Below are 19,131 nucleotides of genomic sequence, written 5' to 3'. Positions count from 1 at the left end.
ATATTCTGTTCTATCATCATAAGAAATATTTTTTCTTAAGGAGAATACATATTTTTAATTTTTTAGTGATATGAATGAAAACGTACGGAGAATAATGAATTTTTACCATAATGAGTTTACCAAAAATTTGTAAAAAATTATTAAACATTTTTGTAAAAATTTCTTTAAATTCAATTTTAATATAAATATTTACACAGTAAATGTATGTTTACTCAAATATTGAAATAAATACCTTTGCATTTGGTATTTTAAGAGAAAAATGTTTTAAGAAGGTACGTACGTTGCTTCCTGAAATTTGTGCCAATTTTGTTGTCTCTGTGACACTTTATAGAACATACTTGTTTATCTCCCCAGCACTATATGGTAGTAAAAATTATACATTTAGTCTGGTTCAAAACTTTTTTCTAGATAAATAATTTAAGTTATATAAATATTACATGTAACTAAGTATATATGTTTTCTGAATGAACTGTCAGCAATCTTTCAGAAAATAATAACTGATAAATTCTAAATAAAAATATATATAAATACATTTTTTTAATAATACATAGAATACTTTTTACAAAAAAAAAGCATTAATAGCACTTTATTGGATTAAATTATACAATTCTGATGATAAATGTTTTTATGTTTATTTTATTTTGTATATCATCAGAGATAAATTATTTATTGATATTTTCTTTTATTGTTATACCCACTTTAGAAAAGCTTTAGTTTTGTTAAAACTATAAACTTGTGAAACAAACTCAATTAAATCTTATAAATACAATTTTTTTTAATATTTTACATAGAAATGTATATCTTACCAGTAACAATCTTCAATGACTCGTTTTACTGTTCTTGCCCAGTTCCTGACAAAAATGCCCAAAATTGTTAGCAGTTTTTTTTAGTTGCAAGGATATGTTGAAGATATGATTATCGAAGATAAGATATGGTTAAAAAGTGTGTTGGATTTGAATTATTATGTTTGTTGCTTATTTAATGTATTATATTGTGTGTTTATATATTTCATAGTATTTTTCATGTACTAAGGTGTGGTTTCTGTATACATGTAAGATATCAATGTTGTTATTAATTTTGATTGTTCATAGTTAATATTTATGGGACAGATGGCAAATGTTAACTATGTTAAGGCTTTTAGGGCTTCGTTATTTCTTGTGTGCAATATGATTCAGTTTGTCATCTAAAAAATTGTTTTAAACAATTGTCTTCAATCATCATGAAAAAACTTAACAAAATCATAGTTTTTTAGAATATATGTTTTTTAAAATTTTATTTGTTTTTCAGTTTTTCTTTTTCTTTAAGTACATTACATTATTTCCCTAAAAAATCTCTTTAATAAGCACTTTTTTTAAACAAATTATAAATGTGGAATTTTTTTAATTTAAATATACTTATTATACCGATTTTCTGTCTTACTTTAATTATTAAATACAAATTATTGCAATATTTGTATGAAATCTTTCACTTTCATATTCAGGCTGTGAATTTCTTTAACTCTAATCTCAGCCATTATTCAGACTTGCTTCTTATGCTTATTTTATATATTTGCAACAAAAACACAATTTAATATATCATACATGTATTGATTAAAGTTATATCATTAAGATCCTTACAAGAGAATAGACTACCTTTTATAGTCATCGAGTTGGCAGAATACTTCATATAACCTTCTTGGCAAAAAGGTTTATTCAATAACATCGATTTGACGGACTTAATTTTTCAATATTGTATTCATATTATACCAATCAGATTCACCTATATATATAGCAGAAAGTTATAGTATATTTAACTTAAAACAATACATCATTATTATAATTAAAATATATTTAAAATATACATGTGGTCATCTGAATTGTCATATTAATTAAAAATTTTTTTAAAATTGTTATTTACATATAATCTGTTGCTGGGAATTTTCCCATACAAATGAGTTGCATACACTCGTTACATACACTTATTGCATACAAACTAGTTACATATTATGTATATAATAACATCAGACAGTTGTATGAGTATTGATAGAACATAAAACAATAATAACAATATTAGGGAAACTGTATGATGATGAGTAAGCTTTCAAAATAATTAAAATTCAAATGAATAAGCTTTCCATAAATCAAATACCTGTTACAACAAATACAAGTTATGATAACTTTAATTAATAATGCAGGTGTAATTAAGCTATTAGTGTAAAGAATAAGTAATCCACTTAATATGTCGATATTTATCAGAAGCTGTGTATCCTTGATTATTTAAAAATCTTTTCATATAATATATCTTCATAATTAGTAAAGAAGGGATTAAATGTAGTTCAAAAAAAGGCAACATGAAATTAGGAAAAAATCCTCACATCAGTTTGAATTTCATACTTGGAATCCTCGTAAGGAATGAAGAACAAACAAATTAAAAAATATATAATTGATGATCGTTATTCTTTTTTTTTAATTATACAGTAAAACACAATGAAAAGTTCTTTGTAATCAGCCAGGAAGTATATGTAATTGATACAGACAGTAAGGAATAGAAAATAGAACTCATGGGAGATGCATGAAGCTAAGCCAAAAACTTTTAAGAATATGGAAAGTCAATCAACAAAGGAACTCTACTCAAATGAATTTACAGTTCTTTAATAAACTGTTTATTACTTTGTTTAGTTGTTACTTTACAAAAGGTATAACAGTTGTTTAACTAACTGTCTGGAACAATTTTTTTAATATATTATCTCTAAGAACTACATACGCATTATTTAATTTTTTTAAATTTTGAATCATTTGGGTTATGCTTAATTCTGATTTTAAAATGAGGACTGAAAATTAATTAAAATGTTAGCAATGTAAACAAGATTGTAGTGATAAAATTGTTTATCCTTTAAAATATTATTAAATATCTATTTCAAGTTTAAATACCTTTTGCATTTTTCTTTCTGTATTCAAAGAAAAATCAGAAAAAAATGGGTTTCTGAATACAAGGAATTATTTATAAATACTGCTTTAATCTCATATATATCCTGAGGTAGTCCCTCTATTGGTTAATTATCTCTTTCTTATACCCCTCTTTAATTTTGTTAATTTTTTATCCCGGGTATATAGTGAAGAAATATCAGCTACCCCTGACTTATTTTCTGGTTCTATATCGATACTATCTAATAGTTGGTGAGAGACAATTCCTTATTGGAGTTTAGTGGGTTGGTGACTCAGTGTCTGCACTAATTAATTAAGAACTAGTATAATGAGATTGCATAAACAAATGCAATTGGCTGAAGTAAACCTGTTAACCAATAAGTGGGGAATTATTGAAGTGATTAAAAATTTGTAAATACTGGTTTGTTTTCTTTTCTGTTGATAAATACTGTTTCTATAATTACTTAATGAAGCCTAAAATATGCAATAGTGGTTATTATGAGGAAAACTTTGAAAATCAGATCCATTAAACTAAATTTTGGTTTTTTTGTTTTTCTGATACAAAAATATTTTTTATATCATTAGGATATAAATCTGATACTAATAAAGGTAATCAGAAGGTAATCTGATACTATAATAAAGATTGAAAATTTATATTAAAAAAAAAAAAAAAAAAAATTAACATGAGCTAGAGTTAAAAAATAATTATAAGCTGTAAGATACTGAAAGAATGACAAAGATAAATGTAGAAAAAAATTATGGAAGGGGAGAAAGATTTAGAGATCATTGATCCATGAATTAACAGTGTAACTTATATGAAATGCTCAGATATATTTCTTTTTAGAAGTACTTAAAATAACAAAAAGAAAGGAGAAAAAATATTTATTTTGTTGATTGAAATGCGCTTTATATTCTCCTTTATTTTGAATATTTCTTTCAGCAGATTCTTTAGTATTTTTGAAAAATTTATTTGTCTTTTTTATTTTTAGCTAACCTGATTGATGTTTTTCATTTGAAATCTTTGTTCATTCTTTTATCTACATATGATAAAAAAATTATATATTATTTATTTAGCCTTTTATTTCAAATTTAAAAAAAAAAATCTTTTTCTATCCTCTTATTTGTGATGGTATTAAATAAAAATTTGATCATTAACTGTTGTTAATAAGCTAAGGATATTACATAATTCTGCTGGCTATATGAAATGATATCTCAAACAATAATATTTTTAAGAAAAAATACCTTAATCAAAATTTATCTTGCTGATTAAAAATCTATTCTTTTAATTAAAAAATGCAGTTGTATGTAATAGTATTGGAAAAAGTGTATTTTTCTTCATATTTAGTATTATGAGTATCTGTGAAAATATTTATTGTCTTTTAAGTATGAATATTATTTTTAAATCTTTTTTTGCAACTTCATTTGAATTTGAGTGATCTGATTTAAACTAGTTGTTTTTACCTTTACTATGATGATACGGCACCCTTGAAGTGTCAAAAAAACTTTGGGAGTAAATTCATTAAGTAAAAATAAATAATGCAGTTTTTATAAACATATATACTGAGATATTTCTTTTTCATATGAATTTTAGTGTTTTTACATTATAAAAACATTATCTCAAGAACGTATTAAGATATTTTAGTAAAATTTGAAATAATGTTTAATCCAACATTCTTTATTAGAAAAAAATATGTACATAAAATTCTCTTTTACAAATTTTCAAAATGGCAGTCACATTAATTTTCAAATAATTAATATCTCAGTAACCATTTTTTAGATTTTTTATGTGTTAAAATCTTAAAAATTCTATTTTGATCAGAATGATTTGTTGAAACAAATTATTCTTTACAAAAATAGTGTTTACTAATTTAATTTTTTTTTTTCATTACTTTATGTCAGTAATAAATTTTATATTACTTTTATTCAATAATAGAGTTTGTATTGCATTAAATGAAGTCAGTTTTATCAAATACAAAGTTTTGTTAATTTTATACAGAGTGATTTAGGAGGAAAGGGAGATAATTTGGAAACTGATTCTAGAGCTTCAAATACGGAAAAAGTTCATACAAATATATGTCCGAAAACAGCTTTGTTACAGCTAGCAAAATATTTCCCTCTGGTTTATAGTTCTTCTTAATGAAATGAGATCATATTGAAATTTTTAAAGCATGTATAAGGGGTAAACTTGATAGTTTCTTATGTTTCTTGACCTGAAAAATTGATTAAAAAAACAGGTCCCAGGACTGAACTCTATCTTCCCTAGTTTTCATAGTATATAATGTAAAACAAAAGTTATGAAAAACTTGTTTTTTTATGTTTAAGTACAGTAACTTTGTTACATGCCTAATAAAGAAGTAAATTTTATTATCAAAGTTGATAAATTTCTTAGAATAATTTGATTTCGAGAAAATTGATGATATAAAGTCTACAAAAAACAAAAACATTTTTGGAACTTAATTTTACAAAATTATTGCAAAACAACTTATTTAAAGTTATTAGATCTATACTGGTTACAATCCTTTATTAAAATTATTCCTTTCTTATTTCTAAAATTCTTAAACTAAATAATATGTTTATGTTTTAGAATATTAATGTTCTTAATAAAAAGAAGACAACAGAAAACTACTTATGTTTAATGATACTTAATATTAAATAATATAAAAATTGTTTAATTCTTAATTAATATTAAGTTAATACTACTATTTTAATCCTTAAACAATAATAATTTAAGTCTACAACAGTATTAGAATTTTATACGCAACTCTTCAGAAGTATATTAAGAGTTTGAAAAGGCAAATAAAAAAGTAAATTAATTATAAAATATGTGTAAAGAGATGAAAATTTATTAATACTTTGAGCCTAAAATACCATAATAAAATTAGGAGTACAATGCAATTACAATACTTCTAGAAATAAATTAATTCTATCAAACAATGAGGAAAATTTTTTAAATTTAATCCTGAAATTACCTGAAAACTACCAATCCACTAATTAGTAGAAAAAAAAATTTAAATCAATTTTTTTTTTATCCATTTTTAAACTCTGATGCTTGCTAGTTATCATTGTATGGGGGTAATACTGGGGTACCAGTTAGATTCCAGATCTGGTAGTAATTAAAACAAAAAAACATATACTACAAAACCAGTACTCAAAATAGAATTCTCTATGTAACACTTGTCTTTTTCCTATAAAACTTATGGAAAATATAGGAGGAACTTGGTTGGAGAAATAATAGAGAATAAGGTACTCAGGATATTTTATAAATAATTGCAGGAACTATCTTAACTTCTTACATAATACAAAAATATACACATAGGTGAAGCTAAAAAATATGGAAAACTATCAAATATACTTTTTGATGAATGTGTAAAAGATTAGAAATCAAATTAAGGATGTTGTAACACACTTGATTAGTGATCACAATTTAGTTATGGTAAAATATTGGTTGAGGTATAAGGGTTTGAAGAAGAAATTACAGTATTCTCATTATTTCACAATTGGACTTTGAAAAGTTAAAAATGTGTAAAATTGTTGTAATGTAAATTTAAATATTTTTGTATCACTGTAATTCAAAATGATTTATTTTGGTTTTTGTTTAACTTTTAAATTAATTGCTTACTTATGGGCACTATTTTGTATTAAGCATTTAATCCATTTAATCCTACTTTAACCAATAGACTGACCACCGGGTTAGTCTAGTGGTTAAACTCATCATCGTAAAATCAGCTGATTTTCAAAGTTGAGAGTTCTCAGGTCCCTGTAAAGGCAATTGCTTTTATATGAATTTGAATTAGACTATGAAAACCGGTGTTCTTTGATAGTTGAGTTTCAATTAACCAAACATCTCTGCTGAAAAATGGTGCATTTTTCAAACTCAGATCACTGGTACATTTACAATTACATACCAGACTGTGCACACAGAGATGCCTTGGCATCTCTCTAGAGTACTGTTGACATCATGTCAATGTGCTGTTACTCTGTAACCTGGTATACGTAAATAAATAATTCTATTTTGAGTACTGTTTTTGTTGTATGTCATTTTTTATTAAGTACTACTAGATCAGGAATCCAACTGGTACCCTAGTGTAGACTCCAGCAATTATAACTAAAAAGCATCAGAATTTAATAACAAACAAAAAAATAATTAAAATTTTTTTATTGCTAATTAGACTATCATGCAATTTAAAATTTGTATTTTTTTATTTTAATTTTAACATTAATATAGTAATTCCAGAATTACATTTTTAAAGTTTGTCTTATTATTTTTTTAGTTCTGTTTGATAAATAGAATGAATTTATTTCTAGAAGTATTGTAATTGTAATTTTTATCACTAACATAAAAACATGGTTTCACATTAATGTTATTGGATATGAAAAAAAATGACTGTTGCTTATGAAAATGAATATACTGTAGAAGTCTTGGCATGAAGCCTATCTTTTATATAACACACATTTACACAGACGTGCATGCAGATATAGTTGGAAAATCTGTTTTTAGCTGAGTAGGTTCACATCTTCAGTCTAGAGTTCCGTAACTCCATTACAGTCATACATTTACAAGTTATTAATAATTCTTATGTATACTTGTTTCTCTTATGATGAATTGCTTTTAGTATTACTTAGCTTAACCTTTCATTTAAACAATTTATTTTTAACAAATTTGTCGATACGTTTTCTATCATGAGCTTTATATTTTTTCTATTCTTTTTCTCGGTTACATTCCTGAATCATTTTTTTAACACTCATTAATTATAAATGAGTTCATTGACTTAAACTTAAAAATATTTATTTACACCGCTCTCTGTCTTCTGCTTTGTACAAATGTACATATTCTGTTAGTAAATTTTTTTTAGAATTGAGCTCTTCTGTTTAGGTTAAAATTCTTCATTTGTCACAGACATGTTACATAATTTTATATATATACTTTTTTTTTGTTAATGCCTACATTAAACTTTATTCTTGTAATTTTTGTAAAATACAAAAGTTTCTGTTGAATAAATAATTTGTTTTAATTTTATATACTGTCAACATAGATAAACATAGATAGGTTGATTTTTATTCATTGAAAGAATACTTCTTGTTACAACAGATGAATTAACAAATTATACTTTAAAATAGACAGGAATGATAAGCCTATATCTGTACACTGTTGATTATTGTATCTTTATGATTAGATGTTTTAAATAAATCAAAACACAGAACTTCAATTACCTATCAGTTCTATTTATTCATACTGACAACTGTAGCATGACATCCAATAATATTCACCCAACCTTTTTTAATAATAAGATGATCTTTTATTTTAACATATGAAAAATGGTCAATATTGATCAAGATTCAAACCCCAAAACCTTCTGCGCAAAGGCCAGAGGTACTACTATCGCTACTCTGCTACGCTAGTCACTGATTACCAGTTGTTAATTCAGTAGCAGTCATTTATTATAACCTTTTAAATGTTGTGAACTACTGATAGAAGTGATAAAAGACTATGAAGCAAATCAAAGCTTCTAAGTTTACAGTAAACGTGTTTACAGCAGGAGGACTTCTGGCTTTCTGGACAAAATTGCTTCTGAGCATAAAAAATGCAACCACGAGTTTTTTTACAACTGAATAAACAAAGTTAATTATATTTTAGAGAGATTTTTAAATGAAATTTACTAATTTTAAAAATATTTTTTCTTTTCAAATAAATAAATATAAATGTAGTATATTTATTACCATAAGACCTCATTTTATGGAATAAATTATTTCATAGAATAATATTAACTGATCCATTAAATTATAATACTAATAATTTTTTACATTTTTCATTTAATTGGATTGTTTTAATTCCTCAAATTAACATTAAATCAGTTTGATTGTTTTTTTACATTTCTTTGATAACTACTGGAGACAGGCATCAATCTTAATGGCATTCCTGTACATCATAGAATATGTATTACTGTTTTTCTTTTAAATAAAAAATTATACCCTTTAAAGATATATGAGTGGTTCATTGTTTAATTATCTGCTACTGTTATATATGAGTTGTTCTGACTTTTTTTTATTTCACTATCTTAGATAGTGGTTTCAACATCTGGCTATTTCGTTAGCATCTGGTTGTAATCATTAGCGTTTTTATTTGTAGTTTAAAAATAATTAGAATTACAATTTGCTTTTGTATTGAAATTTTTCCATCATGATATGAATCATCTGTTTTGGATCAATGGTTGTTATATTGTGTAATATATACAAATATTATTAATTAATAAGTTTATGCCTCTAATGCTGTACATGATTCCTTACATTTATATCTTTCCTTACGAATTATCTGTGAACTTAAAAGACATAAGTTTTTCTTAATTTAATCATCCGACATAAAATTTTTACATTAATAAATTGTAACAAGACCAGTGTAATGGACCTGAGTAACAGATTTCTGCCAATTAAGAAGAAAATAGTAGAAAGTATAATAATGGGAGAATTCAGTAAGAGGCTAAAAGGAACCCTTTCAGTAAAGCTAACAGTCTATTTAACAACCATCCTTTGTAATACTGTCCACTGACACACCTAAACAGATGTTGTTCCATATGAAGAGTTACTGGAACTGAGTAGGAATGCATGAGAAAATGAAAGAGCTCGGCCAATCATTCTCATGCCCAAATGGGATCTGGCCCTGCAGGTCAAGAGGATAGGAGTATAAATACTCCAGGGAAGATGAGTTGAAATTGAGTTCTGCAAGAGAGTTCTTAATGAGGAGTTATTATGTGAGTTTCCTGTGAGGAGGTTGGCAAATCAGTGAAGAAACAAATTTCTAGTGCATACAAGTTTGACATGATTAAGGTGATGTCACAAGTAATTTCAATACAGGAAACAAGAAGTGGTTTGGTGAGTTATTGTTAGACAATTAGTGAAAAAGATAATGTACTAAATTCATTTATAAATTGTTAGGGTAGTTTTATTTGTGAACAGCAAAGGTGTTTGCAGTAAAAGAACTTTACACTTGTCTTATCTATTGTACTAATGTTGTTAATACAAGACTAGTTGTTAACAGTGTTAAGATTAGCGATCATGCTAACTTTTGTCTTTTGTCAATGGAACTGAATTTAGTTTTCAATATTTAATTACCTGTAAATAAATCCTGACAATTACTTTAAATTCTGTTTTGTATGTAATCACAGTTTATTATTATTATTATTTTATTGATTTGTCTTGTTCTACTTATGTTCTTTAACTAATAAATTGTAATTATATAAACATTTTAAATTGCTAATCTCTCGATTCCCTGATCGAGCCACGAACATGTGACAACATCGATGAAAACCCAGTTTCTTAAATTTTCAATTGATTTTTGGAAAATATATTTATTTATTACTTTTTCCACTAGTTCTTTTTTACCAAGTTGTGTTCATCACTTTGAATCTAGTGAAAAACCATCATACTAAATTTTTCCTCTGCTCTAATCCTCTTCAAACATCATTATATTTTCTTTTCTCTATATCTTCCTTGTCATTAATGATCACTCACTTTTTTCTTTAGTTCCTCTTAATTATCTTCTATCCAAATTTAGTTTGTACACTCGTTTTTGTATCATATACCAATTTTTTTTATATACCATTGTAATCTCATTAATATGCATCCATGATATTTTCAGGTGCTAATAAATTAATTATTCTTTTACTTTAATAGGTCGGATAGTGAGGCAGGTATGGAAGTGAATGCTGTTGCTGTTGAATCGATTTCAGCAAAACTTGCTGAAGTTACAGCACTTGCAGAACAATTAGATTCAGCACTTTGTGGCTCTGATATTCCTGGTACCGGTTCAACAACTCTTGCATCACCAAATATAAATAGAATACTGGATGGAACTGCTGCAACTACTCCAGAGGTATTATAAGATTTACTGCTTATTGGTATTATTAGAGTGTCTCCAAAAATTATTCAAGAGCACATATCCTCCCAAGTTTTCATTATATTCAGGTATACAATGAGTGAATGGTCAACTGATTAACAAAAAAGATTTTTTGATTGATGCAATATTAAAATACTGTTGTTATTAATGTTATTAATACCTTGTTTTTATTGTAATTGAGTAAATTTTTCACAATACTATAATAGTATAAAATAGAATATACTATGGGATTTAAACCAATGAAGAGCTAATTATCTCTGTGTGTGGATTGTAGAAAACTGAAGCCTCATAGTATGCTGAACAAAAATTCTTCTGTTAAATTTTACTTAGTCTGCTTCTCTAAACTAACATGTAGTAAATTTTTTAGAAAAAATTTAAGAAAATTCTATGTGTTGCTTCCTCTTCCACTCAATGAACAAATTTTCTTATGTTTAACTTTCACGATATCATGTGATGAAAAGCCACAGAGTTTAAAGAGTCAGTCTTAAAAAAAAAAAGATTGCCTTCAAGTATCTCTCAAGCTCCTGTTTTGTCCCTGATGTGTTATATTAATATAATTTCCCACAAATATTAATAAATTTTATTTTAATTTATGCTTTATTATGTTCTGTGTGATGATAATTATGTTATACTCATATATATATATATATATATATATAAACTAAATAAGTCAGAAAATTATTCAAATTAATAGAAAATTTTCTAATGCAAATCATTAGGTCAACAACCAAACAAACAAAAAAACAAAAACAAAAGCAGAAAACCTATAGAACAGATATTTGTTCAGTCAATAAAAGTTTTTTTTTTTTAATTTAAAGAGTTAATAATATTTAAAATTTTCTTATCACATATTATCTGTATGTTAATACAGTACTGTCTTAAGTTTTAAAAAAAATTTATTAACTGAACAAAAATTTGTTTTATAGATTTTAATGTATTATATTTTATTTTAATGTGCAAATGTAAAGAAAGAAAAAAGATTAAAGAAAACATTACTGAAGATGGGCTTATTTCTGAAAGCACTATAATGAACAAAAAAAAGTGAAGGTAATAATGTTCTTTAATTCTGTACTTTGTGAAGTGGCTGAAAAAATATTATATTATATGATTAGCTAAAATTTATGCGCAAAGGCGATAAGGACTACAAAAAGTTTAATTTGAATAGATTAATATATAATATATATATATATATATATATCTTAATATTATATATCTATATACTCGTATGTATTCTACAAAAACTAAACATGTCAAATCAAATTTCTATCAGTGTGGTATTATTTTATTACATTTTTAAGTTTGTGAAATTTTAATAATCATGCTATTTACTGTGTTACATTTGTGTTATTTAATTGTTGTTAGTTCTCTCTTTCAGAATATAACACATATTTGATGTATTAGTTTTTTATCTTTATCCTTCTTTTAGCATTTGCAATAATTATAAGTTTATATTCTTGAAAGATAGAACAAAAACTTGCTGAATACAAGCACTATTCTAAAAGTATTAGCTTTAGGAATTGAAAGAAAGGTATTTGAAATTTTCAGTTTCAGGTCTTATGCATTTCAAATTGTGATTCTGATGACCCAACATTCTCAGCCCAGTTTTTTCCAGTTTTCATACCGCTTGTAAAAGCTTTGTCTCAAAATGGTTATTACATCACATTTTGATAATACTCCTTTGGCTGTAAATTATTTTCCTTTAAGCACCACTTTGTGTGCTTTCAACTTACAAGTAAATATTACAAGTTTATTAGACTTGGTGGCCACATTATAAACTGTGTTATAATTATGGCATCTGACCTTTTTATTATAAACATATTATCATTATTCATATTTTTTAATACCATAAAAAAGATATATTTTGTATATTCATTATAGGAATGGTACAGCTCTATTAACAAGGCTAGTGGAGGTGTTAAAAACTCATCAACAAATGGAAATGGTGGAATATCAACAGAAGATAGTAGTAAATCAGAAGAAGAATTTGTTACTGCATCTGAATGTACTTGTACACCACCGTCACGATCATCTTCATTTCATACAGCATCTGAAGGTGAAGCAGCTTCTCCTTGGTGGGAACAAGATATCGGATCTGAAACTGAAGATCAACCTAAACAAGCAGTGGCAATTACATCTACATCTCAGCATCATGATGATGAAGATGACCCGGTAATTTTAAATATTTACCGTTATAAAAAGTCAAGTGAACAATAAAAATTGTTGCTTATATAAAATCATCTAAACACTTAACAACTAATTGATATACTGGATGAATGAAACGAAATCTAATAGTAATATAATGCATTTTATAGATTTTATTATTTGATTTTCACATGCACTGATGTTTACAAAAACACATTTAAAATATAAAAATATTTTTCAACTGTTTTGCATAATTAGAAATGTTTTATGTTAATGTAGGAATAATAATCTTTGACTCTGAAATCAAGACTTAATTTACTGAAAAAAATAATATACTTAAAAAAACTATAAACATGATATAGATTTATAACAATAGATGATTTCATATTGGTTGTATTTATATAAATGGTTATTTTGTGTCTTTTGATAAAAACAAACATCTGTACTTTTTTTTACTTTTAAAAACTTGATCCCAAAGAATCATTCGTTTTTTTATTTTTAAAAATCTAGATTACTTATCTCTGCTTATCGGTTTTACATTTAAGCTTTCTTTCTAGCTGTAGTAATATAGTATAATCCCAAAAACTTCAGGATTATATTGAACTGAAAATAATGAAGAAAACCTTCATAATAATTCAATCAAAATAATTGAACATTTTTAGTGAAACTATAGATTTTAGCCTGTAATAATTTATAAGTACACCACAAAATTTTTTTCTAATAGTATGATTAGAATTGATAGTAAAACCACCTTCCATTAATCAACCTTATTACATTTTTGTCATCTTTTGATGTATAAATTATTTATAGTTCTCATTTTAAAAAGAATTTTTAAATATTGTTGTTTTTTTTATTGTAGGTTGGTGTATACAAATATTTAGTTTTGAAACTAGTTGTTTTTATTTGAAACCTTCTTAAAAATAGAGGAATCTTATTAAATTCTGTTCACATTAGACATTAGGGTTGAATATGATTTTAAAAATTGAGTTGGACTTGTACAGAATTGGTTCATTTATTGTTTCTGTATTTTTATGTATATGAAAATGTTTAAATGTATTCAAAATTTGGTCATTTTTTGTACATGTAAAATATTTATCAAAGTTGTTATCTACATTGGTAGATCTGAAATTTTATATCTGTGATTTGTTTGGCAAATGTTGACTTCAGAGGACTTTTAAATGATTGTTGTTTCTTTGTTTGAAGCTCTGTCCCATTTAACCAATTTAAGAAATGTACAGTGAAAGAAATTCAGTTTATATATCCCACGGAATATGTGTTTGTTTGAATATGTGTTGTGTTCTATGTATAATAATTTGGTTTGTTTTGTTTATTAGTCTGAAGGTCACATATTATCATGGTTTTGTTAAAATTTGTTTGCTGGAATCTTTATTTATGTATGTTAATGTGAAGTATACATTTGTTTTATTTATGTAAGCTTATATATTTACTTTTATTTTGTGTAGGAGTGTGTCATTGAATTTGCTCATATATCTGTTTGTACATGCTAGGTATTTTAGGTACATTATATTTTAAAGATGATTTTATGAATAATATTGTTATCAACAAAAAAATTTCCTACATTTTATTCTTAAGGTGGCAATTCTGTAAAGAGTGAAAAAAGGGTGAAGAAGAGTGAATCTAATACAGATAAATTATGAAGAGAAAGGTATAAGTTAGGAAAATGTTGCAAAACAAATGAAGTTTTGTTTCATTTAAAAATTCAGTATAATTACATTTACTACATGGCAAATGTCCCAACTATTGGTCATTTCTTCCCACACATGCTATGATGTTGTATGATTTTTACATTTGTAGGTCAGGAAGCCATATAAATGTTATCTGTAGTTGGAACACAACATTGTTTATAAAACAGGATAGAAGAGTGAGCAGGTCATGATATTGGGTCCATTCAGTTAATCAAGTGACTTAGGAAACAGCTTAATTGTGAACCTGTGATTACCATTTACATCTAAATATAAATCAGATTTATAAATATAAATAATTCTTCTACTGAGAAGAAGCTGTAAGTTAAATTCCTTGTTTCTGAACAGAAAAGGGTGGTACATTAATTTGTTTTATATTATCTTCTTAATCTTTCTCATGATTGTACACATATAAATCAACTATGTGCATGGGACTTAAGACAAAATTTCTTTCTTTAAGAGTAATGATGTTCAATGAAAAACTAATTACTGTATTGCTCACAGAGAACATGATACTTGTTTGTAGGTCCTATATTTATCTAAGTGGTTTCAGCATCTTACATGTAATTATATTTAGCTCATTGAAACGAATGGCATAATCTCCTCAGATTCCCAGTATGGATATCCCACTGCTAATAAGAAGGATATTGGATGCTTGTTCCTGAGAATGGCAATGTCTGGAGTGACTTCTGTTTCATATTCAGTTGCCTACAAACACTTTGTTACCATCTAAGAGCCAATGTAATAAGATACATTTTGTAAATTGTAATATAATTTATGAAATTAGTACTTCAGATACAAATTTCAAAATTAAATATACATCATACTGTTTTCATACACCATATTTTATTCAACTTCAGTAAATCTCTGAATTCAACATTAGATTTTTTATGTATCACTGTTTTTACTTTGAGGTTTTATTTATCTTGGTTATTTATGTTCTGTAGTAGTTTTTTCAATATGCCACGATCTTATTTAAACATTTTATTTATGAAATGAAATTGGTTTTTTTAACATAAGTTTTTTTTTATCAATAGCTAGTTGGAGAGCATAGGATAAACAGAAAACCTTTAAATAATTGCTATATGACTCATACATAAAAATACCTTCATCTTACTGTTGAACATTATGTACTCACAGAAAAATAAACTAACATTTATAATTAGTTTTAGCAACCAGATTTCTGTTCTTGTGTGTGTGTGTGTGTGTGCGTGCATGCGTGCGTGTGTGTGTGTGTGTGTGTGTGTGTGTGTGTGTGTGTGTGTGTGTGTGTGTGTGTGTGTGTGTGTGTGTGTGTGTGTGTGTGTGTGTGTGTGTGTGTGTGTGTGTGTGTGTGTGAGAGAGAGAGAGAGACAGTTAAGAGAAGGTGATTTGAATAACAAACTATTAATTTGAACCTTCATCAATAATAAAAGTAAATTTTATTTAAACTTGTCTTGTTCTTGAAAAATTTAGTATAATTTTTAATTCCTATTTCAAACTGGCACTTTGAAAGAAACTGCTTTAAAAACCTACAAACACTGTAAAATTTTTTTTAAAATTAATCCTATTGCATTGTTTACTTATATCTTAAGTTCTGTAAGAAATGAAATTATTCAAATGTAGCAAGTACTATACACAAGTTTGTTTTGATATGGTATCTGTTCATTGTATATTGGGTTATAAAACCTGGATATCTTTGAATAGACAGATATTTCTGGATTGAATATTCATTTTTTTGGTAGTATTAGAGTAATATAAAATTCTAGCCCCAAATTTTATAAACCATGTTGAATTCCTTTCATCTTTACATAACTGCCATTCAATAATAAAGATTTATTAATTTTTATAGAATAAAGATTTTAAAATTTATTTTTATAAAGAAGCTGAAAAATTAAATACAACTAAATATTAAGAACTGCCAGTTGTTAATATCTAGATTTCATAATCTTTTTGTGTTAATACTTAACATTTATACTTAATTGCATTTATACTTAACTTAATATTATATTATTTATACTTAATATTTATTTACTTTGTTGCATTTATACTTAATCTTTTATAACTTCCCTGTAATAATAAATTTAAAAATTTTCATTTACTTCTTTTTCTGGTTCTGTAACCATGCATATGTAATTGTCACACATAACTGATCTGTGAGCAAATATTTTCACTGCTGTTTGGTTATCTTGACACTTTTACCACTAATTTTTTTTACTGAATTCATTAGTTGAGATGACACTAAAGCTCACATGAAAAAAAAAATAAAGGAATTTAGAAATAAACAAATAAAAAAATATATAAGTAAACTGCTACAGAATTAATTGTTTCTTTTTGCCAACACAAATAAAATTTATTTCTCAAGTACACACAGAGACCAAAATGCTAAACATTAGTTTAGCATTTATCACAGAAGTAATATTAGAATTAAATTTCTGAGGAGAAAGTAATCTGGAAAGGAACAAACATGAAGTAAGGATAAAATGCCAATTGTTGAAGCCATATTTAGTAGAATGCTTAATATCGTAGACCATAGTAAAGTTAAATTATGCTGTGTGAAGTTTAAATGCACCTTGTTGTTATTTATTATAGACTAATGCAATAGCAGTCATTTCCTTTTAAAGAGAAATATAATAATAAAACACCAGCAAAACGTCATTTAGTCAATTAATGAAATTTCTTGTTACTTTGTTCTTCGGAATACAAAATTAGTTATTTTGCTTAGGGTTTTCCATCATATTTTCTTTAAATTATCACTACACATTATTAATAGTGTAGAACATTATTGTAAAAATGACTTATTAAAGCTCCTTAAAGAAAATTTTACTTATAAAAATTGTTTAATGTGTTTTTTTTTTTTTTAGAAATACATCAATGAATAAATTTTTATTACTAATAAAATAGCCAGCAGAAACATTCAAGAAACATTTTTAAGAAAATAAAAATTTTTAACATCACTTTTTTGTTTTCTCTATATTTCTATTTATTATTTCATTAAACGACTATTTAGCAGAACCTATATTTTTTATTTATTATTAAGTTTTCTTATTACATACTGTATATGATAATTTTAAATTATTTTGAGTCTATTATATAATGCAAGTATTATATAATGTAAATATGCAAATATTTATGAGTTTTGTACTGTTTTAGGGAGTTACAAACATTGTTATTCAAGAAGAAGTTACACAAACACATCATTTAAAGTTGTCGCATAATACTGATTATTCATCAATTCCATCACCTACACCACAAAGAATGAAACAAGAGTTATATCCGGTTGAACGATTAAGAAATCAACCATCACCCGTTGTATTACAACAAAGTGAAACTGATAGTAATGAAAGCAGTCAGAATGTAAAAAGAGCTCCAGATGAAACTTCTGAACCTTTATTGGAAAGCATAAAAGAGGTAGGACAAGAATCTGAAGCTAGTGGTGAAATGTTTTTCTACAATCAACAGCATATTACAAGACATGCATTGACTGGGGTGTTTTAATAACATAGTTAATTATTAACACGTTTTGTTTTTAATGCTATTAATGGTTTTTTGCCTGTTTGTTCATTAATTTTTTCTAAAAATTATTTATTTTTTAAAAACATTTGGAATTACCAAACTAAGATTATACAATTTTCTTTTTCTGAACATCTTTAAAGTAATTTTATAGGAAAATATTTTTTACTGTATAATTGTGGATTTGAACTCCTGCATCAGGAGAAGCAGTCTGCATAAATTTATAAGAAATTTATCAGGTTGGCTAGATTTTTTCTTAATATCCCATCAGTGTTTCTCAGTTTAACTCATTTATAGAAGTACTCAAAAACTGTTGGTATAAAGTATACATTTTTATATCAATTTATACAAGTATTTTAATATTTTTTTAGAACTCTTGTAGAATTTAGTAGTTGGTTTAATTTTTGTATCAAATTTAATTTTTAGATTAAGCATGAAGTGATGTTTTAACTGTTTTATTTAGTCATTGGACAATAACAGTAACCACATCGCTTCATTTGTCTCAGATGCTGTGTATTCTGCAATTACAAAATGTTTTTAAAAATTTTAGATAAACAAGATTTTACACTTTCTTTGGTTTACAAGAATTGTTTGGTTTTGAGAGATCTTTGACTATAAGACTGGAGATGTTTATAACATGGGCAGAGGAGGAGATTACATGGAAAAAACATGAAAGATGAAGAAGTAACTTATAGAGTGAACAAGAATGAAAGCTTAATCAGAAAGATTCAAAAAAGGGAAGATAATTGATTGGCCCAGTACCATAAAACTAGAAGAAATAATTAAAATACCCTAGAAGGATCAGTCAGTTGGTGCAAAGAAAATAGACTCTAAAATATTAAAAATTGTTGATAATCTAAAGGTAAATGAGAAATATCAAGAATTCTAAAGGTTAGCTGAAAGTAGAGGAAAATGGAGATGAATATGTACAAGGTTAAAAGGACCTTTTATTAAAAACAGTAGTTTTTTTTTTTAATGAAAACCAGCTTCAATTGGCATT

At 25.8% G+C, this 19,131-nt stretch overlaps 1 protein-coding gene across 2 annotated transcripts in view; it reads left to right on the top strand.

The window, feature by feature from the left end:
* The window catches only part of zormin, a 513,722-nt gene that overhangs the window by 46,608 nt on the left and 447,983 nt on the right, over positions 1-19,131 (top strand). Inside the window, exons 13-15 of one of the 2 annotated variants that reach the window (XM_075372750.1) lie at positions 10,581-10,770; positions 12,673-12,963; positions 17,772-18,029. In XM_075372750.1, coding sequence (XP_075228865.1) covers positions 10,581-10,770; positions 12,673-12,963; positions 17,772-18,029 — 739 coding nt within the window. Of the gene's footprint in view, positions 1-10,571; positions 10,771-12,672; positions 12,964-17,771; positions 18,030-19,131 lie in introns of both variants that reach the window. The other variant, XM_075372751.1, reaches the window with a different exon arrangement.

Source organism: Lycorma delicatula, chromosome 8 (genome assembly GCF_047948215.1).
Source record: "Lycorma delicatula isolate Av1 chromosome 8, ASM4794821v1, whole genome shotgun sequence".
In the NCBI taxonomy this organism is placed as follows: domain Eukaryota; kingdom Metazoa; phylum Arthropoda; class Insecta; order Hemiptera; family Fulgoridae; genus Lycorma; species Lycorma delicatula.
Note: the sequence above shows the minus strand (reverse complement) of the source record. Positions and strands in the feature narration are given on the sequence as shown.